This window comes from Scylla paramamosain, chromosome 24 (genome assembly GCF_035594125.1).
Source record: "Scylla paramamosain isolate STU-SP2022 chromosome 24, ASM3559412v1, whole genome shotgun sequence".
NCBI classification, from domain to species: domain Eukaryota; kingdom Metazoa; phylum Arthropoda; class Malacostraca; order Decapoda; family Portunidae; genus Scylla; species Scylla paramamosain.
This window is the reverse complement of record NC_087174.1, coordinates 14,038,328-14,065,580: the sequence shown is the minus strand read 5'-3', so window position 1 is coordinate 14,065,580 and position 27,253 is coordinate 14,038,328. Positions and strand designations below refer to the sequence as shown.

The 27,253-nt window shown below is 47.1% G+C and overlaps 1 protein-coding gene across 2 annotated transcripts in view; it reads right to left on the bottom strand.

Moving 5' to 3' along the window:
- Positions 1-27,253, bottom strand: part of LOC135112795 (protein jagged-1-like) — a 135,969-nt gene that overhangs the window by 85,376 nt on the left and 23,340 nt on the right. The window contains exons 1-2 of one of the 2 annotated variants that reach the window (XM_064027613.1): positions 24,155-24,948; positions 12,555-12,899 (exon numbers count right to left, since the gene is read on the bottom strand). In XM_064027613.1, coding sequence (XP_063883683.1) covers positions 12,555-12,899; positions 24,155-24,247 — 438 coding nt within the window. In that variant the 5' untranslated portion in view covers positions 24,248-24,948. Of the gene's footprint in view, positions 1-12,554; positions 12,900-24,154; positions 24,949-27,253 lie in introns of those variants that run through there. The other variant, XM_064027614.1, reaches the window with a different exon arrangement.

Here is a 27,253-nt window from a genome sequence, read left to right as displayed (position 1 = left end):
AGGAAGGCTATTTTCCTGACTCATGTGGCGTGAAAAGACAAAATATTCATAGGTAATAGCATGAAGAATATCTCTAAATAAATTCAAACCACTCGGCCATAAGAAACGTAACAGATGTTTGTGAGGGCGTTACGAAATAAAGGCTCTTATATAGATGCACTCACTCGGACTGTATAAAATGCCTTTCTTTATTCTCTCTCTCTCTCTCTCTCTCTCTCTCTCTCTCTCTCTCTCTCTCTCTCTCTCTCTCTCTCTCTCCGGCGTCCATGTGTATTAAGATAGCGTTTCTGAGGCCGCATTCCGCCGTGTGTGGCTGGAGCGCGGATAAGCGGATCTTTAGGGCGTCTTAACCTGCGCTGCCCGACGCTCTCTGGATACCTGGATACCTGAGCCCCTACATGACCGGGGTTCGAGGTTCGGTTCTCGCCCTCGTCTGCATTCTTCATTTTTTGTGCAGAAATGGAGGTTATGGGGCGAGTGTTTGAGAGGAGAGATAAAGACAGAGAGATGTTGATAGAGAGAAGTGTGGAGAGATGGACTTGTTGATATGGATGGGTAGATGGATGAGGGAAGATCGATGAGAGAGAGAGAGAGAGAGAGAGAGAGAGAGAGAGAGAGAGAGAGAGAGAGAGAGAGAGAGAGAGAGAGAGAGAGAGAGAGAGTAGTTAAATAGTTAGATGGGTAAATGTATGAATGTTTGAGCGTAAAGATAAGAATGAAGAAATGTTGATTAGTAGAAGTGTGGAGAGATGGACTTGTTGATATGGATGGGTAGATGGATGAGGGAAGGTATATGATAGTGGCTAGGTGGGTGAATGTTTGAATGTTTGGTGAATGGGTGAAAGTTTGAGAGTAAAGATCAAGATGAAGAAATGTTGATAGGTATGTGTGGAGAGACAGACATGGGGATATGGGTACTTGGGTGAGGAACAGTAGATGGTAGTGGTTAAATGGTTAGATGGGTAGATAAAGAAACGTTGATAGGCAGACATGTGGATAGACAGGTGGATGGGAATATATGTAGGTAGATGGATGAGCAGAGGTAGATGGAGAGATATGAGTAGGCAGTTAGTTGGGTCACCTGGGTAGATGGGTAGATAGAGAAAGGTAATGCTAGGTTATGGTTGTCGTTAGGTTAGGTTAGGTTAGGTTAGGTTAGGTTAAGTTAAGTTAGGTTAGGTTAGGTTAGGTTAGGTTAGGTTAAGTTAAGTTAGGTTAGGTTAGGTTAAGTTAGGTTAGGTTAGGTTAGGTTAGGTTAGCTTGGGTTGTGTTATATTAAGTTAGGTTACGTTAGGTTACGTTAGGTTGCGTTAGGTTAGGTTAGATTAGTTAAGGTTACATTTCGTTATGTTATGTTAGGTTAAGTTACGTCAAGTTAGGTTAATTAGACAGGGTTTGGTTACGTTAGGTTAGGTTAGGTTACGTCGTTAGGTTAATTAGACAGGGTTAGGTTACGACAGGTTAGGTTAGGTTAGGTTAGGTTACGTCAGGTTAGGTTAATTAGACAGGGTTAGGTTACGTTAGGCTAGGTTAGGTTACGTTAGGTTAGGTTACGTCAGGTTAGGTTAATTAGACAGGGTTAAGTTACGTTAGGCTAGGTTAAGTTAGGTTAGGTTAGGTTAGGTTAGGTTAGGTTAGGTTACGTTAGGTTAGGTTAGGTTAGGTTAGGTTAGGTTAGGTTACGTTAGATTAGGTTAGGTTAGCTTAGGTTAGGTTAGGTTAGGTTACGTTAGGTTAGGTTACGTCAGGTTAGGTTAATTAGACAGGGTTAGGTTACGTTAGGTTAGGTTAGGTTACGTTAGGTTAGGTTACGTCAGGTTAGGTTAATTAGACAGGGTTAGGTTACGTTAGGCTAGGTTATTAGACAGACAGATAAACGGATCGGACAGGAGGACAGTTTGTTGAATTCCACACATGCCTGTCGTCTCGTGAAGGAAATGAGATGAGGGAGGTCGGTTTTAATGAGTTTTAATTTCCTTGTTAGTTTTTGAGGCAATGTGAGGCTCCCCTTTGTCTCCACCCCAAGAATTTCCGATATAACGAGTTTAACAGGTGACACCAGGCCTCACCCTTAATTATCCCTCACACCTTATTATTTTTTCTCCCCCTTAACTCCTGCATCCCTCACCTCTACCACCTGACATAAGCCCCCTCCCCCCACTACCTGCCCACTACACCACCCCTCGAACACTCCTTGAATACTCCCCAATCGTCACTACCTAACCCCCTCCACACACACACACACACACACACACACACACGAGGTGGATAAGTGGACGAGGTGTTGATGTTTTTGTCACGTTTACATTCTTGTTTACCTTCAGTCATCCACTCATCCACCCCTCCACTTCGTCCCATACATCCATATTTTCTTTAGTGATCGTGTGTTTCCTTTAGCTTATCCACTTATCCATCCCCATCTCAGGTCCACCCACTTCCCTTATCCACTTCCTCGTTTCCATTGTTTCATCTTAACGAGAGAGAGAGAGAGAGAGAGAGAGAGAGAGAGAGAGAGAGAGAGAGAGAGAGAGAGAGAGAGAGAGAGAGAGAGAGAGAGAGAGAGAGAGAGAGAGAGAGAGAGAGAGAGAGAGAGAGAGAGAGAGAGAGAGAGAGCAAGAACAGAAACTAGAACAAGAACATGAAAGAAAGGTAGAAAGAAGAAACAAACAAATAAAGAAAGAAAGAAAGAAAAAAAGATAGAAAGGTAGATAGATAGATGAATAGATAAAAAAAAAAAAAAGAGAGAGAAAAAGAAGACTAATGAGAAGGGAAGGAAAGTGGATGGAGGTGGTGCGGGCGGTGGAGAGATGGACGGCAGGAGGAAACAGCTGAGGCAGGACGAGGGTGGTCGACGAGAAGGGATTTTGTGGTTCGGGAGGAAGAAGATAACACTAATGAGGAAGCTTTACCTGTTTCTTGATAACCACACGCTACCTGTCCCAGCCCGCATCTCCCTGCCTCTCCCTCTCTCCCTTCTCGCCCTGTTTCACTCCCCGCCTCTCCCAAGCTTCCTTTTATTGTTGTTTTATTTTGTTTGTATCTTTAAATTTCCTTTTTGTGATTATCCTCTTGTTTTACCTCTCTCTCTCTCTCTCTCTCTCTCTCTCTCTCTCTCTCTCTCTCTCTCTCTCTCTCTCTCTCTCTCTCTCTCTCTCTCTCTTCTAGTGTTTCCCTCCCTTTCCTCATCCCACCCTACATCATCACCAGCACACTCTCTCTCTCTCTCTCACACACACACACACACACACACACACACACACACACACACACACACACACACACACACACAGGAGGACCCAGGCCATCATTTGTTATGGTCTCGAGGCCTTAATGACCGCTGACCGCCCCCCTGACACTCACCGGCCTTCCTCTTCCTCTCCCCCTCCCCCTCCCTTCCTCTCCCCTCCTGCTTCCCTCCCTCTGTCAGTCCTCTTCCCACGGCCTTACTTCTCACCATTATTCCTTCCTCTTCTTCTTCTTCTTCTTCTTCTTCTTCTTCTTCTTCTTCTTCTTCTTCCTTCCTTTCTTTATTCCTTTCTTTATTCCTTTCTTTCTCCAGATGTGGTTTTCTTTCCTTTTTTTTGTTGTTTCTTTAATTTATTCATGTGTGTCCTTCATCTTCTCTTCCTCCTCCTCCTTTTTCTTCTCCTCACGTTCCTCACTCCTTCGCTAATAAACACCTTAGTCTTACTCCATTCTCTCTCTCTCTCTCTCTCTCTCTCTCTCTCTCTCTCTCTCTCTCTCTCTCTCTCTCTCTCTCTCTCTCTCTCTCTCTCTCTCTCTTATACACATCCGCTACCTCTTCCTTCCTTTTTTTTTCCCTACACCCATACAGCTACTTTAGTCCTCTCCTCCTCCTCCTCCTCCTCCTCCTCCTCCTCCTCCTCCTCCTCCTCCTCCTCCTCCTCCTCCTCCTCCCCACCATAAAGTCGGACTCAAAAGGTGACAACGTAACCCTTACAAACTTTCCTCTGTTCTCCCTCTCTTTATCTCCATGTCCTCCTTCCACCTTTTTTAACCTATTTCCTTCTTTCTCCCTCCACTTACCCCTCATCCACCACTCCTAGAGCTCCCCCCTCCCCCTCTATCCTCTACCCTCTCCCTCTCTCTTTTGCTGTAGGTCCTAATGAAGCAAGGACAAAAAAAAACTACAACCTTAGAGGTGGTCTAAGAGAGAGAGAGAGAGAGAGAGAGAGAGAGAGAGAGAGAGAGAGAGAGAGAGAGAGAGAGAGAGAGAGAGAGAGAGAGAGAGAGAGAGAGAGAGAGTAAGGATGACTTGAAGGAAAAAAAAACTAGGAAAGATAGGAGGAAAAGAAACAAGATACTGAGATAAACAGGGAAAAATAGAGTAACACACAACAGACAAGGAAAAGAAAGAAGACAATGGTGACAAAATATACAAAATACACACAATGGAAGGACGAAAGGATAAAAAAAAAAATTAAAACAAAATACATAAGAGAAACAAGAGAAAAACCCAAATAATGACAGATAAAGAAGAGAAACAGAACCAAAGAAGGGAAAAAAAAGACAATGAAAGTAAAGACAAGGGGAACAGAGACAGAGAATAAGTGACACAAGGGAAAGAAAGGAGCGACAAGGCGAACGAGGGAATAATAACAAACGGGGAACAAGGAACAAAGGGTACGTGACAAAGGGAGAAGAAAGGACATGGGAAGAAAGGAGGAGGAGGAGGGGAGGAGGAGGAGGAGGAGGAGGAGGAGGAGGAGGAAGAGACAAACGAGGCTTTCTTTCTTGCCTTTTAACTTTGAATCAACGAGGGTGGTGTGTCCTAATCGGGAGGAGGAGGAGGAGGAGGAGGAGGAGGAGGAGGAGGAGGAGGAGGAGGAGGAGGAGGAGGAGGAAGAAGAAGAAGAAGAAGAAGAAGAAGAAGAAGAAGAAGAAGAAGAAGAAGAAGAAGAAGAAGAAGAAGAAGAAGAAGAGAGAGAGAGAGAGAGAGAGAGAGAGAGAGAGAGAGAGAGAGAGAGAGAGAGAGAGAGAGAGAGAGAGAGAGAGAGAGAGAGAGACACTGGATTGGCTAAGAGGTTATAAGAGAGACGAGGGCGGGGGAGGAGGAGGAAGAGGAGGAGGAGGAGGAGGAGGAGGAGGAGGAGGAGGAGGAGGAGGAGGAGGAGGAGGAGGAGGAGGAGGAGGAGGAGGAGAGGGGGTGGGAGGACAAGGAAAGTGACAGGCGTGAAGCGGGCCACTGGAGGGGAGGATTGGTCTTACCTGTCGGCGAGACCATCAATTACCTGGCGTTGATGCACCTCAATGTGTTTACGACGAGCCCAGAGAGTGACGCAAGGTCGGTTGGGGGTGTGAGGGAGAGAGGGGAGGAGAGGGGAGGGGAGATGAGGGCAGTTGTTACTCTTGTTCTTGCTTACACCTCTTGTACGAGTATATACCTCTTGTCGTATGTGTGTGTGTGTGTGTGTGTGTGTGTGTGTGTGTGTGTGTGTGTGTGTGTGTGTGTGTGTGTGTGTGTGTGTGTGTGTGTGTGTGTGTGTGTGTGTGTGTGTGTGTGTGTGTGTGTGTGTGTGTGTGTGTGTGTGTGTGTGTGTGTGTGTGTGTGTGTGTGTGTGTGTCCTTCCAGATTCCTGTTCTCATCTCATTTCCTTCCTTTGGTTCTTACTGCTTTGTATTTTTGTCCCTATATTAATCTTAGTTTCGCCTTGTTTTCTTTTTTTCTTATTCTTCTTTCCTTCTTTCTTTCTTCTTGTATTGTCATCATCACATGGTTGGTTCGTGTCTGCTTCTTTTTGCTAACGTAATTTTTTTTTTCTTTTCGATAACTAGTCTTTAATATTAATGGTGATCCTTTCTCCTTTGTCTGCTAATAATATTCACTGCAGAAAGAAGAAGAAGAAGGAGAAGAAGAAAATAGGGGAGGAGGAGGTAGAAGAAAATTACGAGTAGGAGGAGGAGGAGGAGGAGGAGGAGGAGGAGGAGGAGGAGGAGGAGGAGGAGGAGGAGGAGGAGGAGGAGGAGGAGGAGATTCGTGTATACAAAAAAGCATCAAAAAGGAATAATAAGAGGTACAAAGTGAGAAGAATAGAAAGAGACTGAGTAAAATATGAACAGTGTGTAATAAGGACAAGAATAAGAACAATAACAAACCAAAAAGACGAGGAGAGAGGAGAGTAAGTAGAAAGAGGCGGAGTTCGATGACGATGACGAGGGGAAGAGAGGGGAGGAGAGAGGAGGCAGGAGGAGGAGGAGGAGGGGGAGGCAAATATAACTCAAGACGCGGCAGGAGGGGCAAGCATGAATGACAGGTAATTTCGCGAGGGCGGCGACCTGTACCCCGTGGCAGCGCTCCTTCGCAAAACAAATGAAACAGATGAAGGCCGTGGTGGCGCCCCGAGCATGACACACGACCATTAGTCTGCGTAACACTCGCGACCCGACGCAGGCTTGACGGCTACCTGCTGCTGCTACCGACGAAGGGCGATTACAGTAACGATCTAGGCTTGGTACGGCAGGGATAATGAGTATGGCTGAGTGCGGGGCTGAGTAGTGTTGAGTAAGACTATAATGGCTGTATGCTTCATGTATTAAAAGATCGTTTGGCTAAAGACTTGGGTAGTAAACAGCGTACTTAAACACGCTTGAGTAAGACTGTAATGACTGTACTCGCAATGGCTCAGACTGTCTGGCGAAGGCACTGAGCATTGAAGATTACAGATAAACATGGCTGAATGACATTAAGATGGCTGTACTATGGCTGGTGCAAATAAATAAGACCTTTGTTTAGTTAAAGGAGCTATTGAATAAAGAGTGGCTAAGCAAGGCTGAGGCGGGGAATACAAGTAGGATGGTTCAGTAAGAGTACTGCTGAAGATGGCTGAGTGAGGCTGTGCTGGCTGAACAGTTAGGTGTGTGGCTGTCAGTGAAGCACATGTCTGAGTAGAAGAATAGAAAAGTATGACTGGAATAACTTAAATGGTTGATCATGGCTGGGTCAACATGCATGCCTGAAATAATGTCTGAATGATTTAGGGAACAAATAAGACACCTGCAAAAACCAGTAACAGCAACTTGAACCACCAGGGACGTGTGGTGAAAATAATACAATACTTTGACATACACCTCTTGACGGCCACTACAGCAGAGTGCAATTAACAGTCATGGGAAACTTGGGGTGGCTAGGATATCACAGACCATTAGAGGCGCGGCGGGGGCTGGAATAGTTAATGGCACACGAAGAACTTGATGGGATGGGCATGGATACGAAAGTTTGGATAATGAGGATAATTTGGCCCAAGAAGGGAAGCCCGCGATATCTCGACAGGACCTGGCTCGGCTGACGGTCAGGGGCAGGTAGGCGGGAGGGCTGACAAGACCCTACTAGGCGGCCACGTCAGGATTGGGTAGACGGCGGCCGAGGTGAAGACTGGGATAACTTGGGATTTTTTCGAGATAGTTTTACAAGACTGGAGAAGTAACAGCGATGAGGTAACAAACATATGACTGGAAGACTGACAGGCTGACTAGACTGGCAGTATTAACATGGCTGGTAAAATTAAGAGGCTGGAAATACACGGAAATGCTAGGAATCGTTAACAGGAAAGACAAGATACTTAACTACGCTGAGGAAAAGACATGAATAACTTAATAAATCAGTGATAATATTAAGATAGAGTTCTAACCATAAAGGGACAAAGGTACCCAGTAGTCAGAATACTTATAAAGGAAGATAAGACAGAGATACAGGCAGGCAGAGAGCTGACACTTGGGGTAACACGGTGGGCAGGGGTGAGGTAGGCCGGTGGGGCAGGTAGGGTGAGGTTGGCAAGGGTAAGGCAAAGTTTTAGCACCCGTAACAAAAAGGTCCCTTAACCTCATCTCCTCCTCAGCTCCATCTCCGCTGCTAATGTCCATAAAATTAAATGTGTCGGGTAATTTACTGACCAGATGTTAGTAGTAGTAGTAGTAGTAGTAGTAGTAGTAGTGTGTGTGTGTGTGTGTGTGTGTGTGTGTGTGTGTGTGTGTGTGTGTGTGTGTGTGTGTGTGTGTGTGTGTGTGTGTGTGTGTGTGTGTGTGTGTGTGTGTGTGTGTGTGTGTGTGTGTGTGTGTGTGTGTGTGTGTGTGTGTGTGCGTGCGTGTGTGTGGACGCTTATGGAAATAAACACACGCTAGCTTCTTACTTTCACTAGTAGTTTGCAAGTATATAATTTTACAGCTACACTTAAGGAAGTGTGGGTCTAGGTAAGCGCACGCGTACACACACACACACACACACACACACACACACACACACACACACACACACACACACACACACACACACACACACACACACACACACACACACACACACACACACACACACACACACACACACACACACACACACACACACACACACACACAGAACATTACAGGTAGAGGAGCATGAGTAGGAGAAGGAAAACGATGAGGAGAAGGAGGAAAAAATGAGAGAAGAGAAACATTAAAATAGAAGAAGAAGAAGAAGAAGAAGAAGAAGAAGAAGAAGAAGAAGAAGAAGAAGAAGAAGAAGAAGAAGAAGAAGAAGAAGAAGAAGAAGAAGAAGAAGAAGAAGAAGAAGAAGAAGAAGAAGAAGAAGAAGAAGAAGAAGAAAGAAAGAAAGAAAGAAAGAAAGAAAGAAAGAAAGAAAGAAAGAACGAAAGAAAGAAAGAAAGAAAGAAAGAAGAAAGAAAAATAAATAAAAAAGAAAAACGAAAACGAAAGAAGGAAAAAGAAAACATCTGAAGTCAAAGTAAGATGTAAATTTACCGGGAGGAATTAAAAGACGATAAAGGAAGAAAGGAGACGGGGGGAAGAGGAGGAGGAGGTGGAGGAAGAGAAAAGAAAGAGGAGGAAGAGGGCGCTTTGACCCTTAGTGGGGAATGTTTTTGTGGTCTGGAGGCAGTAAGTGACTTCCGGTGGCCTCAGCTCGCCTCGGCCCGCCCGTGGGAGGAACACAGCACAGGTAGGGCCGGCAGCGAGGGAATGGCCACCACGGGGTAAAAATAGACTTGGTAAAGACACGTGTTGATTAAGACATAAGCATACTAATGAGAGAGGGAGTACGGTTGAACATTTACATCTGAAGGAAAGGCAGGTAAGGTTATGTTAGGGGGTCTATAGAACGATGGAGCGGTAAGTTGTAAAGAGTGACTTGTGTAAGGTAGAGATAAATGTAATAATAAGAGAAGAATGTTAAAGAATGTACACCTGAACGAAGGGAAAGTATGAGATTGCAAGATTATTTATAACGAAACCAAAGTGAGTGAAGAAGAACTTGCTTGTGTGAGGTAGATACAAAACTTAATAGTAAGAGGAGAATGCTAAAGACTGTATACCAGAATGAAAGGCAGGTGTGAGAATGCAAGGTTATTTATGGCGAAACTAAGGAGAGTTGAAGGAAAAAGTTAATGGATGAGGGAAACAATGAGAGGAAAACATCGATGAAGGATAATCTTCTCATTACACGGGAAAACGAAATAGTAAATATGAATTGAAGTTTTAAAAGTAAAAACATAAAAAGTGTAATAAAGAACAAAAAAAACACGATAACACCATTAGACAACCACGAAGAAAACATAACCATCTCCCCCTCCCCCCTCCCCCCACCACCACCACCATCACCACCAACAAACATGGCCTCGAAGAAACTCAGACAAGACAGAGATTTCAACGCAGACAGGACAGTGAGCCGCGACCTTTCCCTCCCTCCCTCCCTCCCTCCACGCCTCCCTGTCCGCGTGGTTGTGGCCGGGGGCGGGACACGGGACCCTCGCCACCGCCCCACAGCAGCCCCTTCCTCACCCTCGCCCGCAGGAGGATAAGTAGCCACTGCGAGCCTGAAACACGGCCCGTTATTTAGATAAAAGACCCCTTGACTTACCCTGGACAGCCGCCATTTTCCTGAGAGAGAGAGAGAGAGAGAGAGAGAGAGAGAGAGAGAGAGAGAGAGAGAGAGAGAGAGAGAGAGAGAGAGAGAGAGAGAGAGAGAGAGAGAGAGAGAGAGAGAGAGAGAGCACCACAGCAAACAAAACAGCAAGATGACGACAATGTTGCAGCTAAATCTGAAATACACCCACAGGAGGTCGTCTCTCCAGGGTTTAAAGAACCAACATATCAGGAACAGCAAAACTAAGTGAAAGAGACGCAGCACGCCTGGAGTACCGTGTGTGTCATAACTTACTGCATGTTTCAGTGATTTGCAACACATAACGCGACAACAACACTATCAGGAAAGGAAAAACGGTAATCCCTATACTTGCAAGCTGCTGGCAACTGGATTAATTAAAAGCAAATAAAGAAAACCTCCCACAAGAAAGTGATCATTAGCACAAAACAAACAAAAGACGAAGAGAAAAAAGCTAAAGAGCTAAAACTACAATTTCTAATTTACATTTCTTTAAAATTATTTGTGTCCTCCATTTACACCTGCTGCCTCTTTACACTTAACCTTGCTAATTAACTCACCCCAGGTGGTATATACTTCCAAACCCTCCTTAACAAAAAATAAAACGAAAAATTTAATCTCACAATGCATTCGCCTCGTTAGCATCACTGCCTTAACCTCTTCCTTTATATTTAACCCCAACGCGAGGGAGTGAGAATAAAAATATAATAATAGTCCCCGTGCTTAACCCCGGGAGCTTGCCGAGAGACCCCTGGCGGCGCGGAACATAAGTTTAGAGGACTCACAGCCGGTCTGTGGGACGGGCAAAGCGAGCGAGGAACCGTGAAGGGAAGACCAAGGCGATTACCAGGCCCTGAGACCCTCCTTGTGGGACTCCGGGAAGACTTGTTTAAGGGAGTGAGTCTGCACGGGAGGTAATGACCCGCCCTCCTGCCTGCCTCCATCTCGCTCTCTGTTAGTGATTAAACTCATTTGAAGCAGAGAGAGAGAGAGAGAGAGAGAGAGAGAGAGAGAGAGAGAGAGAGAGAGAGAGAGAGAGAGAGAGAGAGAGAGAGAGAGAGAGAGGTCGTGAGTGGCTGCATGTAGATGCGTGTGTGCGTCTCCACTGCCTCATAACTGTTTTCTTTTATTATTATTATTTTTTTTTTCAGACGGCTGGCTTCCCTCACAACATGCAACACTCCTGCAGCTTTTCTCATCTTTTCCTTTTTCCTCTCCTCCCTTCTCTTCCACTTGCCTTTCCCTTCCGCCTGCATCTCCCTTCCCCATTCTTACTCCATTCCTCCCCTTCCCTCCCTTGTCGCTCCCCTACTCCTGCTACCCTCCTTTCCCCTCCCCTCGCCCCTTCACCCTTCCTCTGCCTCCTTCCCGCTGTGTAACCAACGAGAAACATCAATAACCCATCACGTTTTCCAGCTGAAGGATGAAAACATAAAAAAGCAACAATCGTGTTCATTGGTCACTGATTTCACTTTTCCCCGCGGCGGTGTTGCTGAATCCCTACCCCTCGCCGTCCTTCACCGCTCATCTAGCCATTGCGTCTTTCCTTTTCGTTTTTTTTTTTTTTTTTCTGGCCTATTCTTGATTAATGAACAACGAATTTCTGCTGAGGGTTCAGGTCGTCTGGCTTCATAACGCTGCAGCTCCCTTGTCTTCCACGGAACAATAATTTTACTTCGATTCTGTTTTTTTTTTTTTTTTTTCGGTATCATCCTTTGTGATCGGCCATTAAGGTTCCATGTCCCTACCCGTCGTGGCCGCGACGCATCGACACTCCCCAGTAAAAATCACACCAAAGCTGGAGTTATGCACTAATTGGGCGGGACGAGAGTGGCCGCGCACCATTAGGGGCCGCCTGCCAGACGGACCCGGACTCACTGTTGCCACATGAGCTGCACCGGTGACCCGCCATGCACCACTTCACTGCCCATTACCGAGTCTTGCTTTCGTGAATACTATTTTCGCGCCGCACTGTGGGAACCATCTCGTCTGTGTGTGTGTGTGTGTGTGTGTGTGTGTGTGTGTGTGTGTGTGTGTGTGTGTGTGTGTGTGTGTGTGTGTGTGTGTGTGTGTGTGTGTGTGTGTGTGTGTGTGTGTGTGTGTGTGTGTGTGTGTGTGTGTGTGTGTGCGTGCAGGACGCGGTGGGAGGCGGGTGGCGGCGGCGGAGGCAGAGATGGCGGGGCTGAGCCAAGGACGAGGCCGCTCCATCACTTACAGTCCTCGACGCCTCATTTTAAGAAAAGGAAATACCGCACTGTGGAATCTCGAGGATCTTTTTATGAGTATCAGGAGCGGCTCTAATGAGCGCGCTGCTGAATTCTGTCATGATGAGGGAGAGGGGCAGCTGCGGCGCGGCGAGGTGACGTCGCCGGGGCAGGATGTCCAGGTAAGAAGTTACTTCCTGCGTCGTTTTCCCGCGGGCTGCGCGCGAGGCGGATCCGGCGCCGCACGACAGACACATGTGCCGCCCACCAAAACACACACCGGACGTCACGCTCGCGGCGGCCAGGGCGTCCATGGGGGATGACGAAGGGAAGAAAGAAACGAGCCAGAGAGAGAGAGAGAGAGAGAGAGAGAGAGAGAGAGAGAGAGAGAGAGAGAGAGAGAGAGAGAGAGAGAGAGGAAGGCAGGGACAAAGAACAGTATGATCAGTACTCACCGTCCAGGAGAAGGTGAAGGGCAGCTGGATGTGTGCGTTGGGCGGAGACTGGGTCAGCGTGAAGGAGGAGAGGCCCAGCACAACGGACGTGTCCTCGCCGTAGGTGCAGCCGCCGCGGCCACTGCTGGTGTCAGGCTGGGCACGCGGGGCCGCCTTGCTGCCCTCCACGGCCACACTTTGGTACTCCTTGAGGCACAGCGCCACCACTGTCCTGCACTGACTCGGGCACGGAGCATCGTCGGAGGGCCGCTCCGCCCCGCCGCAGCACTTGCCGGAGCGGACCTCAGAGCGAGGATTCTGAACTTCCACCACCTCTAGTTCGAAACGTCCCGACGCGCCCACCATCTGTAGAGGAGGAGAGACTGGTCAGTGGTGCGGGTACACACACACACACACACACACACACACACACACACACACACACACACACACACACACACACACACACACACACACACACACACACACACACACACACACACACACACACACTGGACACACGCGAAACACTCGTTCGTGAGAGAAAACCTTCAACTCTTCGCAGAAGGAAAGAATAAATAGATAAAGTGAGTGTGGCGACTGCGGCGGCGGCGACCAGCTCCCCCCAAGGCCTCCGTAGGGGCGGGGGCGGGGAGGGAGCGCCGCGGCGGCCCACACGAAAAGGTGCTTGAGGCGATGATTATCTGGCCCGAGATGTCACGCCGGCCAAGAGTCGTGAGCACAAACACCCTTTTCTTGACCCCCCGAGTTATACCTTCATCAGCGGCCCTTCGACAACACCAACAACACCAACAACACCAACACCACCACCAACGCCACCACCATCAACACAAACACAAACTATGAAATTACTCCACAAAAAATCACCAATAATATGTGCATTGCAATGAGTCGCTTTACCACACACACACACACACACACACACACACACACACAGGAACACAGGAACAAACACGTGACGAACTAACGTAACACCTCGCTGGCAGGCAGACTCGCCGGGCCTTCAGATCATGACCCGGATAAACTCAGGCATTGGGAAACACAAAAATCTTCCTCCACACGGCCAGAGAGTTAACACAAGACAAGCCTGGTGATTATTTCCCTTGTAAACACCAACAATTTCAACATTAGCAACGCAGCACAAACAAGCTGGGCAACAAGATAAATGCAAACGCCGCTTTGTGAAGTATGAACCGTGAAAGGTGGAAACGAAAAACACCAATAAAATACAATTACGTGCATGAAAACAAAAAGAACGACGTAGGTGGCGGTGAAGGTGGCACGGAGGGTCCAGCGGCACCACAGCACTTCGCCCACAGGAGGAAACCCGCTCGCCACTGCTCTCCGCCGCCGCCGCCGCAACCGCCACCGCCACCGCAACTCCGCAAGCAATCATGGCCGGTTATACATTTCGCGTCACGCTCCGTACGGTTCTGAGAGTGGCACGGTCCGGTGAGCAGAGGAGGAGAGCGAGGGGGTGAGTGAGGGAGGCGGAGTGAGGGAGATGAGAGGCTGAGAGGATGAGGGAGGTGAAGGCGCTGCTGGGAGAGGCAGACAGTGTCGCGGCCGTCACTTGTTGCCCCTCTGAACCAACACACATGTCACTCTCCCTCCCGCCCTCACACACTCTTCTTTCCCTCCCGCCATGATGTACACTACCGTCTCTCTTTATTCGGTGCTACACTATCCTTTCCTCCCTCCCAGCCTGACGCAGTCCTTCCTTCCTTCCCTCCTGGCAAGACACACTGCTTCTCTGCCACTCACCTCCTCCCTCGCACACATTTCCTTCTTTTTCACACTCCTCGCACCTTCTACATACTCAATTTCCCACTCCAGCCACCTCAACCTCCTCCTCCTCCTCTACCTCTCCCTCCTCCCCGCCCCTGCACACTGCGCCTCAGGATGTCTTGCTGATGCTGCCCAAACAACACCCTAAGCTGACCTCCTCCGAGATGGGCGTGAGGAGGAGGAGGAGGAGGAGGAGGAGGAGGAGGAGGAGGAGGAGGAGGAGGAGGAGGAGGAGGAGGAGGAGGAGAAACAAGAAGACCGTAGGACAGGTGGAAGGCGATTAGGGAGGGGAAAGGGACAGAGGGAGTGGAACAGAAGGCAAGGGAAGGGAGAGGACGGAAGGGGAAGGGAGGGGGACGGAAGGGGAAGGGAGGGAGACGCGAGGCAAGGGAGCAGGGGCGGAGGCGTCAGCGAGGTGTGGGAAATAGAGGATAAATAAAAGGAAATGTAAATGAATGAGAAGCGAGACGAGAGTGGAGGAAGAGTTAGCTCAGGTGCTCCTCTTAAAAATTACCAACTGCACTGACTCTCTCTCTCTCTCTCTCTCTCTCTCTCTCTCTCTCTCTCTCTCTCTCTCTCTCTCTCTCTCTCTCTCTCTCTCTCATCCTTTGTCTCCATACGTTGCATCTTGTCTTTATCTAGTCTCAGAATTATCCAGTTTCCACGCCGTCGTTTCATCTCTATTTCACGTCCAGCGTTTCTCCATTACCATCACCTCCACTCCTGCTGCTGCTGCTCCTCAGTGTCTGGCCTCCAGTGCGCGCCTGCCGTGACGAGGGAAAAAGCCCGCCGCTCCATCACTCGGCCTCGCACTCCACACCTCAAGCTGCTCCGCCAACACGCCGCAATAAAACACTCGGCGGACGGCAGTGACGGAAGACCTGGCCGCAAGACAGAGAGAGAGAGAGAGAGAGAGAGAGAGAGAGAGAGAGAGAGAGAGAGAGAGAGAGAGAGAGAGAGAGAGAGAGAGAGAGAGAGAGAGAGAGAGAGAGAGAGAGAGAGAGAGAGAGAGAGAGAGAGAGAGAGAGAGAGAGAGAGAGAGAAAGGAAATGGGTCTTGATTTCAATATTTACTCGAGCTTTTAGAGGACTTCGCTCGACAGTTTGTCTGACGTAGGATAAACTCTGCCCCAGCGTCCTCTGTTCTCCTGCCTCAGTATTCCAACCGTTGTGTTGCCCTCCGCCTCCTCCGCCTCCTCCTCCTCGCCCCGCAGCGCCAAGACCCCGCGCCATTACCCTCCAGGACGTTGTGTCTTCGATAGAATATATTCGTCTCCTTTTCGCCACGACTTGGCCGCGGGCGTGGCCTTCGATGGAGCGTAAAATCTCCGCTACACAATGCTCTTTTTTCGCCTCACTACTCCTTTTTCTTTTCAGTTTCTACTACCTCTTTCTTTCGGCCACGCTAGTCTTCATTCTCTCTCTTCCTTTCTTTTTTATCGTTTCCTCCACTTCTTCTTGTTTCATTTCGGCCTTATCTTCCTGCATCACTTGTTTTCTCTTTTGCATCCTTCACATTCGTCCTTCTCCTCCTCCTCCTCCTCCTCCTCCTCCTCCTAAGGGGCCTCGCATCCCTAACATATGATGCCGCTTACATTCAGGTCAAAAAGCTTGATTAATTGTTTTAGGCAAAGTCAGGCTACTCCCATCCACCTCAATAAGAGCAAATTAGGTACTTTCCTCCTGCCTCACCTCACCTCCTCCTCCTCCTCCTCCTCCTCCTCCTCCTCCTCCTCCTCCCTCCTGACGATAAAAAGAGCAGCGCGTAAGTCGTGGCCTTCAGCTGATAGCAGAGGAGATTAATTCCAAAGAGGAGAACTGAAAGGGAGGGACAGCGGTGTAGTGGGGATAACATTACGTAGCAGTGGCAGTAGTAGTAACAGCAGAAGTAGCAGTATTATTATTATTAGTAGTAGTAGTAGTAGTAGTAGTAGTAGTAGTAGTAGTAGTAGTAGTAGTAGTAGTTGTAGTAGTAGTAGTAGTAGTAGTAGTAGTAGTAGTAGTAGTAGTAGTAGTAGTAGTAGTAGTAGTAGTAGTAGTAGTAGTAGTAGCCCAACCCATCAGCTCAAGGACACCTGAACGGTCTTACCTGGCGGCGCCCCACCCCAGCCACCTAATCCATAACCACCACCCAGATGCCCGCCGGGATGTGAAGGGAAGGACAGGAAAAGGGGAACGAAGCGGGTAGCTGGAAAACGAAGACTTGGAAAATTAAAACAGAAAAGCGTTATAGAAATAAGAGATGACATGCAAAATGAGAGGATGAAAAGAGGAAGTAAACCTTAAGTATAAAAAAAGAGGAAAGAGGAAAAGAAACTGGAAAATAAAGACAGGAATACAAAAGAAAGAGGAAGTAACGGAGATGAGGAGGAAGTGGAGAGGGAGGAGGAAGGAGTGCACCACTTTCTGGAGTGAGTGCTTCGTGCAAATCACTGCCGCACTCCAGCAGTCTGTGGAGTGTTGCGCTCTGAGGCGGTGGCGAGGGCGGCTGTTGACTCGCGCTCGCTGGTCTGTTTGAGCCGCTAAACATTTATCAACAGCCCCACACATGCCCGGCCTCTTGCAACGGGATTCCATTTTTATGTCAGTGAAGACAGGCCGACCAAAACATTATGTAAAGTAAACAGAAGGGAAAAAAAAATCCCCGCTGTGTGGACGAAAGTGAGGTGTAAAGCTAATGTCTTTTATCATGTAAGGTTTACCTCCACCGAGCATTCCCTATGAAATTACAAGAATATAATGACGTCACAAAATTCACATGCTACGAAAACAAGAGATTATGTAAAGTAAACAGAGAGAAAAAATATCCCCGCTGTGTGGACAGAAGTGAGATGCAAAGCTAATATCTTTTATGATCTAAGGTTTACCTCCTCTGAGCGCTTCCCATGAAATTACAAGAATATAATGATATCGCCAGGAATTCACATGCTACACAAAAAACACAGGTAATGCAAAGTATATATATAAGGAAAATATATCCTATGTGTGGAGAGAAGCCTTTTATAATCTAAGGTTTACCTCCACTCAGCGCTTCTCGTGAAATTTCCAGAACATGATAACAAAGACAATTCTGATGCTACAAAAACTGCATACAGAAATAACACGTACAAATTTTTGATTGCTTATAAAATACTCAAGCCGAACTGCATTGTGAAATAGACAACTCTACCAATTAACAATAAATACTGAATGGGATTTCGTAAAGGCAATGACTAGAGCACCGTGTCACCTTTCAATTCGTCTGTCTGTCTGTACGTCCGCCTGTCACCCCACCTGTCTTTCTCCACTCCTTTTGATTTACGTTCCTCATCCATTGCTCATGAAAACAGGAGCACAAAAAATGAGTATCCCACACACACATTCAAACACTAAAAAAAATAACAACAAAAAGTGAAAGAAAAATAATTAAAAATACAGCTTCGGTGAGGCGTTCAGGTACTGAGAGTTGGAAGCTGAGAAGGCACCTGTGTTCACCTGAGGGGCGCTACCTGGACTTAGGGGGAATTACAGGTGAGAATAATACAATACACATCCTTTCCTTCTCTCTCTCTCTCTCTCTCTCTCTCTCTCTCTCTCTCTCTCTCTCTCTCTCTCTCTCTCTCTCTCTCTCTCTCTCTCTCTCTCTCTCTCTCTCTCTCTCCACTCCACCATTCCTCTCCACCTTCCACCCCAATCCCTCGCCCTCGACATCCCTCCCTCAGCTCCTCTATGCACCTCCCATTCCTCGGGTGTTTAAGATAAGCCTCGCCGTTCACCTCTCCTCCTCCCACTCCGTCACAACTTATCCCTCCCAAGAGATAAGGGAATTACATTACCATCAAGGCGATAACATTTTTTACGCTGATATGGTAAGCACCGATCTCTCTCTCTCTCTCTCTCTCTCTCTCTCTCTCTCTCTCTCTCTCTCTCTCTCTCTCTCTCTCTCTCTCTCTCTCTCTCTCTAGATAGCACTACCCTATAAATGGTAGTGGAATAATTGGGAATATAAATCTTACACACACACACACACACACACACACACACACACACACACACACACACACACACACACACACACACACACACACACACACACACACACACACGGTGAAAGGAAAACAGGGAACACAATTCATGCAATCATTACTTATATATAACCAGCGTGACACCGTTTTTTGTATACAGCACAAACTTGCAAGAATTAGCGTGACTTGGAGGCAGTGGTTAGCTGAGGTAAAGTGAATGAGGATGGTAATAGAAGGTGATGAGAGTGAAGAGGGGAAGGGAGGGGAGGTAAATTAGAGAAAAATCAGAAACTCGAGTATAAGTATCTACAATTTATGATTAAGAGAGAGAGAGAGAGAGAGAGAGAGAGAGAGAGAGAGAGAGAGAGAGAGAGAGAGAGAGAGAGAGAGAGAGAGAGAGAGAGAGAGAGAGAGAGAGAGAGAGAGAGAGAGAGATCGTAAATAAGAACACAAGCAACTCAATATACACGACAAAACAAAGACTTTAGATTACATACAATCGAAACAATGAAAGTCACACACACACACACACACACACACACACACACACACACACACACACACACACACACACACACACACACACACACACACACACACACAGCTTGCATAAAGTTGATGAATACGTATGCTTAAATTCCGCATGGTAAGGGGAAACAGAGGAAGTGGAGGAGGAGGAAAAAGAAAAGGAGGAAGTGGAAGTCAAAGAGGACGACAAAAAGACAACACAGAAAATGAAAGAGAAAATAAGTAAATAAATAAATAAATAAATAATAATAATGATAATAATAATAATAAATAAACAAAATAAACATAAAAGTCTCGACATATCAACAGAAGAAGGATAAACACAATGAATGAAGAGGAGGTGCAGAAAAGTGAAGAATGACAGGAAACGGAATAAAACTAAGGGAAGCTACAAATATAGCTACACTGACCAACTGTAAATTGATATAAAGAATACAATTACACATCATCAGCACTGCAAAGACGCAACAACAACAACAAGTATGAGAGGAAATACAAAAAATAGCGTTACAGTACAGCTTCTTGCGGTGCAGGTGGGAGTGGCGCTCATGTATTAAAGAAGACACGTTTACTCACACAAAAAGAAGCTCAAAACAAGATCAATGAAGAAAAAAAAAACATTATAATTAAACCGAAGAGGAATTTGAACTGAGAGAGAGAGAGAGAGAGAGAGAGAGAGAGAGAGAGAGAGAGAGAGAGAGAGAGAGAGAGAGAGAGAGAGAGAGAGAGAGAGAGAGAGAGAGAGAGAGAGAGAAATTATTACGGAATTATGTCAAAATTTTTTCATGACAAATTACGAAATGAATGAGAAGAAAAGGAAGGGAGTCATAAAGTATGATTAGAGTGAACGAGGTAATCGCTGAGTCCTGATAATGTAATGCAGGTAATCAGCCGCATAACACTTAATTACCTCCCAGGTGAGTCAGGCCTTCGTGTGACCAGACTGAGGGGTAAAGGAAAGCCAAAAGTAAGAGAGGGAGAGAGAAGGACAAAGGACGATGGATGAGAGGGAAAGAAGAGTTAGGGAAAGAGGAATTTTAGAGAATCAAGGAATAAGTAAAGGGAGTTAAGGTTAGATAGTGACGAAAGAAACGATTGGGAAGGTTAGAGGAATGAGTGAAGGGAGATATGGGTGGAAGAGAAAGTACAGGTGAAAGGGAGGGTTGGGTTAAAGAAAAGGAATATGTGGAGGAACAGAATGGACAGAGGAAAGAAAAAGGAAAAATGTAATAATAATAATAATAATAATAATAATAATAATAATAATAATAATAATAATAATAATAATAATAATAGTAACGACAATAATGGCGAATTGAAGTTATGAAAAGTATCTCTCTCTCTCTCTCTCTCTCTCTCTCTCTCTCTCTCTCTCTCTCTCTCTCTCTCTCTCTCTCTCTCTCTCTCTCTCACGTACATAATCTCGCATCAATTTGGCAACACAAAAAGAGCTGTACCCAAAAGACGCAACAATTTCTGGTGAGCGAATATCATCAGCAGCGAACATTAAAAATTTCAACATTTACGCTCACATTTCACGGTGGCAGGAAGAGTTAATGGTAAGTCTGAGTTAGATGTCCCTCCTCCCTAATATACATCCACTCCTCGATACAAAAAAAAACACAGGTATTTTAGGAGACTGCATGATAACGTTCTCTTTTTAGGCGAGAATAAGGAACGTACGACAAAAACTTACCGTCGCGTTCAATAACTGAGTCAACACGTCATTTTCCGCTCAGGTGAACAAAGCGGGTAATAATCTGCATGCGCCTCGGGTCTGGATTGGGCGGAGGGGTTTTAATTCCCACCGCACAATTCAAAATGTGTCGGGCAGCGCAGGGGCCGAGGCGCGGCTTCCGGGCGCTGGCGGCGGCTGCTGCGTGCCCGCGTACAGCATTTAGTAGCGACGCGACGATGGGATTTTTGTTCACTTCCTTCCTCTCTTTTTTGTTTATTCACACAGCCCAGGTTTTTATTTGTTCTCTCGTCTCTATTGTCTCTACTTTTTTCCTTCGCTGCACGGATTTTCCTCTACCTCATTATGTTTGTGTGACTCGCTCTTTCGTCCTACATTCTCTCTTTCGCCGAGTCAATAGACAGCTATAAAAGGTTAGATTAATTTATGGATAGGGACAATAGGTTGATGCAGGGACGGCTACGTGTAGGCTTGCTGGCTTGCTGGCTTGCTGGCTTGCTGGCTTCTTACAGCTTCCTTTATTTTCCTATGCTCCTATGTTCTGTTCTCTGAGGGTCGGGCCAGCGGCGGCAGCGGGCGGGTGGACTGGCGGGCGCCTAACACAACTGCTGCTGCTGAAACTACTATTTTTTATGGATTTTTACCATGACCCGTGCGCCCCGTTTGGCACAGCTGGTGCTGAGTGTGCACTCTGATCCTGTATGGACAGATGTTGTTCTCGATGACTCTTTATTATGCCAGCCCTTGCACCACCACCTCCACCACCACCACCTCCACCACCACCACCACCACCACCACCACTTGAATAACAATGAAAATGATTATGCTGATTGTAATGATGATACTGGTGATGGTAATAATAATGATAATAATGACAAAAAAGAAAAAAAGAAAAAGAAAAGAAAAGAAAATACTACTACTACTACTACTACTACTACTACTACTACTACTACTACTACTACTCCTACTACTACTACTACTACTACTACTAATAATAATAATAATAATAATAATAATAATATTAATAATAATAACAAACGTAATGTAAGTATTCGCTTATTCTCATTCTCAGATCATTCTTACATAACATAACAAAAACTCCGTACTAAGGTATAAATAACTTCACAATAACAGTTCCTCCCTCAGCACAGACAGACTCACGGTGCCGGCAAAAACACACAACGCGCAAGACAGCCACACGTACAGCATCTGAGGCAACACGGGGCAACAACGCCGCGAGAAACACTGAGGTCGCTAATTCCCCTCGCCCACCGTATATGTCTACCCTACAGGAGGAAATCATCTCTACTCGGCATACAAATATACAAATGAACGCTTCTCAGGTGATGTTGAATTTGTTAGTTATCGCCTATGATTAGTCAGCGGCAGTTATTAAGCTTGTCTTGTGTGCTATTTAGTTCAAGATCTCTTTGTTTCTCAACCCTTTCTATTACCTTTCCTTTCCCGTCAATAGAAAAAAAGATAGAGTCGATGCAATCATCCTCTCGTGAATGGAAACAAACCGCACCGTTTAAGAAGCCGATGAATAAATGAAAGAGCAAATAGAGGCGGTCGATAAGCGAGCAACAACAAGACGATTACGAGAAAGTCGATTTCCTGGATGATTACAGACCAACGGGGAAACACTTTGAGCGGTCGATTCGTAGAGTTGGATGATTACAACGGGCGGTCGATTCGTGCATAACTGGATGACTGGTAAGCGGTCGAATCTCACGCAAAGAACGATAGAGAGTGGTCGAGTCGTGCACCGGTAGAAAATTGCACACGGTCCATGGGAAAGCCAAGCCAGGTGGTCGCCTCATCCACCGCCAGATAAAAGGTGATGCAGCGCCCTCTCCTCCTCCTCCTCTTCCTCCTCCTCCTCCTCCTCCTTCTACACCATCACCTTCCACCTCCTCCTCCTCCTCTTCCTCCTTCCTCTGCCGCCCCTTTGCCTCCAACTCATTTAAGACGATGACGATTCAGAATGTGATCGATTATTTCAGGAGTTCCAGCATTGCGTCGCGACCCCCTGGCCAGGCTGATTAAGGCCTCCACCGGCGTTTACAGAAGGAAGGAGAGACAGAGAGAGAGAGAGAGAGTTGGAAAAACAGAGTGAAGAAATGGAAAAGTAAAGTGAGGAGAGTAAAATGAGAGGAGAGAATAAAGTTAGAGAAAGGTAACTAAGGAAGGAAGGTAAGGGTGAAAGGAAGGAACGGTAAAAGAGAAAGGAAGGGGGAGGGTAATGGTGGAGGTGATGATGAGGGAGTGGTGAGAGGGAGGGAACGTGCAAGGATGAGTGGAAGGAAGGAAGGGAAGAAAGATGAGAGGCAGGAAAGGAAGGACGGTGAGAGGAAGAGTGGGAGGAAGGCAGAAGGGAAGGGTTGAGGTACAGACCGGATGTGTATTACTGCTGCTTACCTGTGCCAATTACCGACGGTTATACACGTCTCTCTCTCTCTCTCTCTCTCTCTCTCTCTCTCTCTCTCTCTCTCTCTCTCTCTCTCTCTCTCTCTCTCTCTCTATCTATCTATTTATCTCTCTCTCTCTCTCTCTCTCTCTCTCTCTCTCTCTCTCTCTCTCTCTCTCTCTCTCTCTCTCTCTCTCTCTCTCTCTCTCACATACGCACCGGGCAGCACAGTGAACGCAAAACATGACGGAGTCCTCGCGCTAATTCGCCACAAAAACGCATTATATTTACCAAGGGTGTGGCGCGTATTTACTCTCGACATACATTTCCGCCCCGCCAACTGCCAGTGTATTCTCGGCTTGAATTACACACTCGAGGGTGGAAGTCATAATACAGCAGTGTATCTCATAGGCATTTCATTCATACCCGTGCATTGCCTCTCTGGGAAACTGCCGGGGTGTTCAAAACGTTTCATTACTCGTAGGAATTTACAAGTAGCAGCAATAAGCAGCAGAGGCGGGGCGCCGCCAGCCATGGAGTTACGGGCCATGCTCAGGATAGTGAAGGCTTGTCGTTGCCTCGGGTCGTCTCGTCGCTGCTTGAGGAAGTTGGAGTTGCTCTCTGAAAGGATGTTGCATCACGCGCAAACACACAAACTTAAATAGTGGTTTTCTTTTATATTAAGTCAAGTTTTTTGCAAAGTTCTGAGCTGAGACGTAACTGTCGCACGGTGCGGGTAAGGCAAGCAATCTGGATGCAGGCAGCCAACAGCCAAGCCATGCCCCACACCACCATGCGGTGGCTGGCGGGCACCGCAGGGCGAGGCAGCCCAACAAGCGGCATACCATAAACGAATCCTGACGCAATTATAAAAACATGACTGAATCAATGACGGCCCTATACGGGAGGGAAGACCCGCATCATGGAGTGCGCGGAGCACTGCCTTGCTGCAGCGCAGACCACAGAGTATCGTCTGGCACTGCAGAGCGGGAGGCGAGTGGCAACGCGGCCTATTACTCACTGCAGCGCTGACCACACTAAGAGAAGAGTTTAATTGGCAAATTAGAGATAACACGAAACTCTTGGCCCCCTCCCACCACCCCCCAAGCTTGGCCTGCACGACTTGGCTGCGGCACTGGCGCCAAGACACCTGAGCAAGGCTGGGAGACACTCACCTGAGTGATGGCGGCCAGCAGGACGAAGGCTAAGACGAGGGCGTCGGGGAGGCTGGCTGCCCCCCGTGGGCGACCTGGGATAGGACAAGCCATAATTTGCACTGTCACTCGCAAACACGAGGCCACAGAGACAACAGACCTTATCTCAACATAGTGCCAAAGGGCCACACGTAATAGTGGGTGCCAAAGCAAGCACAGGCACCATTCACGGTCAGCTGGCGGGCGAGCACACACGGCACACGCGACTCACACGCCACGGCGGGCACTCGTCAGTCTCTTCCACTCGAGCAGACACTTGGCATAGTGTATCATCATCAACGATCTAGTTATTTTAAGACAAGAGTAAGGCACAGGGTTGCACTCGAAAGATCAATCAAAGGCTTCGCAGTGACCAGCTAAGGCACTTCGGTCCGCGTCCGCGCCCTCACTCCCCCCACGAGGCTGTGTTCCAAGGGCGGTGCAGGGCAAGGAGTAGACCAGGACAAGACGCAAGCAAGGGCAGCGTGCAGGCAGGTCGGCGTGTCCGTAGCAGGGCGTGACGCACGTCCTGGACAGCGAGCAGGGTGCGGGAGGCAGCAGGCAGGCGGGAGCGCGTGCAGGGGAGCGAGGGAGTGCGAGTGAGAGCGAGGGAGTGCGGGAGGTGCGTAGCGGTGTGTTCAGCGCACCGGCCAAGTAGCGACTGGCGAGCAGCGAGTTGGGCCAGCGGGCGGTTGCGGGCACACGCGGGGGCACACACACACACACACACACACACACACACACACACACACACAGACGCACGATACACCCGGCAGCGGCAGCCGTCTCCACCCCGCCCAGCGCTACACCGCCACCGCCGCCACCGCTCACACCCGCCCCGCCCCACCCCGCCCACCCTCTCCTCACACAGCACTTTCTAAGCTTTTATGCAACGTACTCCGCGGCCTAAATGTTTCATCTGCGCGATGCACACACGCCCGGCCCAGAGGAAGGAACGACGGCCACGTCACGCCGACACGCCGCCGCTATCCCCTCACTCACGACCCTCGCCACACACACACACACACACACACACACACACACACACACACACACACACACACACACACACAGCTTCATTGTCAACACTAAAATAAATTCCACACTCGGGGCTCAGCATAATTAACCTGGGCCGCCCGCACTCACGCCAACTGGGGAACTCTTCTTAATAAACACAGAAAACAATGCCTGGGCCGCCGCCAACCACCTGGGAACACGATGCACCTTTCCAAGCAGGGAGAGGTGTGGGGTGTGCCGCACGTAAATAAGCAAAAAAAAATAAATAAATAAAAAAAAAACTATATATATATATATATATATATATATATATATATATATATATATATATATATATATATATATATATATATATATATATATATATATATATATATATATAATAAAAAAAAGAAAACGAGTAAATAAATACGGCTGACTTATAGGAGTTTAATCTCAAGTGTGTACACATAAGACACCATAAGAAAGCGAAGTATGAATAAATAAGTAAATAAATAAATAAATAAATAGATAAAGGTGGTTGGTTTTCGTGTAACGTAAACAACGTTACGAGCATAACTATGTGATCAGGTAAATGAATCAACATGCAAAGAGACAAATACTCGTAGAATTAATTAATGTCAACCTTACAACTTGTAGTGCTCAAGGTCAGCTGAAGGTACCAATAGTAGCATCAGCAGTACCAGTAGTAGTAGTAGTAGTAGTAGTAGTAGTAGTAGTAGTAGTAGTAGTAGTAGTAGTAGTAGTAGTAATTATTGTTGTTGTTGTTGCTGTTGTTGTTGTTGTTGTTCTTGTTGTTGTTGTCGTTGTTGTCGTTGTTGTTGTTGTTGTTGTTGTGGTGGTGGTGGTGGTGGTGGTGGTGGTGGTGGTGGTGGTGGTGGTGGTGGTGGTGGTAGTAGTAGTAGTAGTAGTAGTAGTAGTAGTAGTAGTAGTAGTAGTAGTAGTAGTAGTAGTAGTAGTAGTAGTAGTAGTAATAGTTGTTGTTGCTGTTGTTGTTGTTGTTGTTGTTGTTGTTGTTGCTGTAGCAGTAGTAGGAGGAGGAGGAGGAGCAGAAGTAAAAATCTTCTCTTATGACTGCATCACTTTACTGGTTTTCTGACTAACTGCCCCACTGACTGACCGACACACTGCACCAGAAGATCCCATGCTGGACTCGTGATCGCCAGTTGTTGCTCTCCCGCTGAGAAATAACAGATCTTATCCTCCCGCCTATAGGTAAGACTGTGACCTTCCATAGGGCGAACACTACCCACCTGCCCCACTTGCTGAAGGAGAACAGTAACCGCTCGCTCGCCAATAAAGAACCTTAGCAACCTGAGAGGGGAGCGAACCTCAACCCAAGTGACGGACAAGGACACTATCGCTGAGTTGGTGTGTGTGTGTGTGTGTGTGTGTGTGTGTGTGTGTGTGTGTGTGTGTGTGTGTGTGTGTGTGTGTGTGTGTGTGTGTGTGTGTGTGTGTGTGTGTGTGTGTGTGTGAGAGAGAGAGAGAGAGAGAGAGAGAGAGAGAGAGAGAGAGAGAGAGAGAGAGAGAGAGAGAGAGAGAGAGAGAGAGAGAGAGAGAGTTGGCAATGTCAGTTGGATGAGAGCAGGTGGGCGACAACTTAGACCACACACTGACACACACACACACACACACACACACACACACACACACACACACACACACACACACACACACTGCTATAACCATTATCTCCACTCACAAAAAAAAAAAAACGGTAAAATTTACAATTATTCCATATTTCTCAAAACACTATACGACAGAAAAGACGAAACAAACAAAAAATTACGAACATACGAAACATTTCATTCAAAACATCAAGTAACACAATAAAAAGCACAAAACGCAACGAAAAATCAATACAACGAAATTTTAACAAACCAATCAAGCATGCAGGGCTGAAAATTAAGGACAAAAACTGAATAACATACCACACGGGCACTCCAGCTCGTGAGAAGCGTGGTGGTGTTAGCGCGGCGCGAGGGGGAGCCACCTGCCGATAGGAAAGGTAAACACTGGGCCGAGTGACGCATGGCCCTCAGCACTGCCAGGACGCCTCTG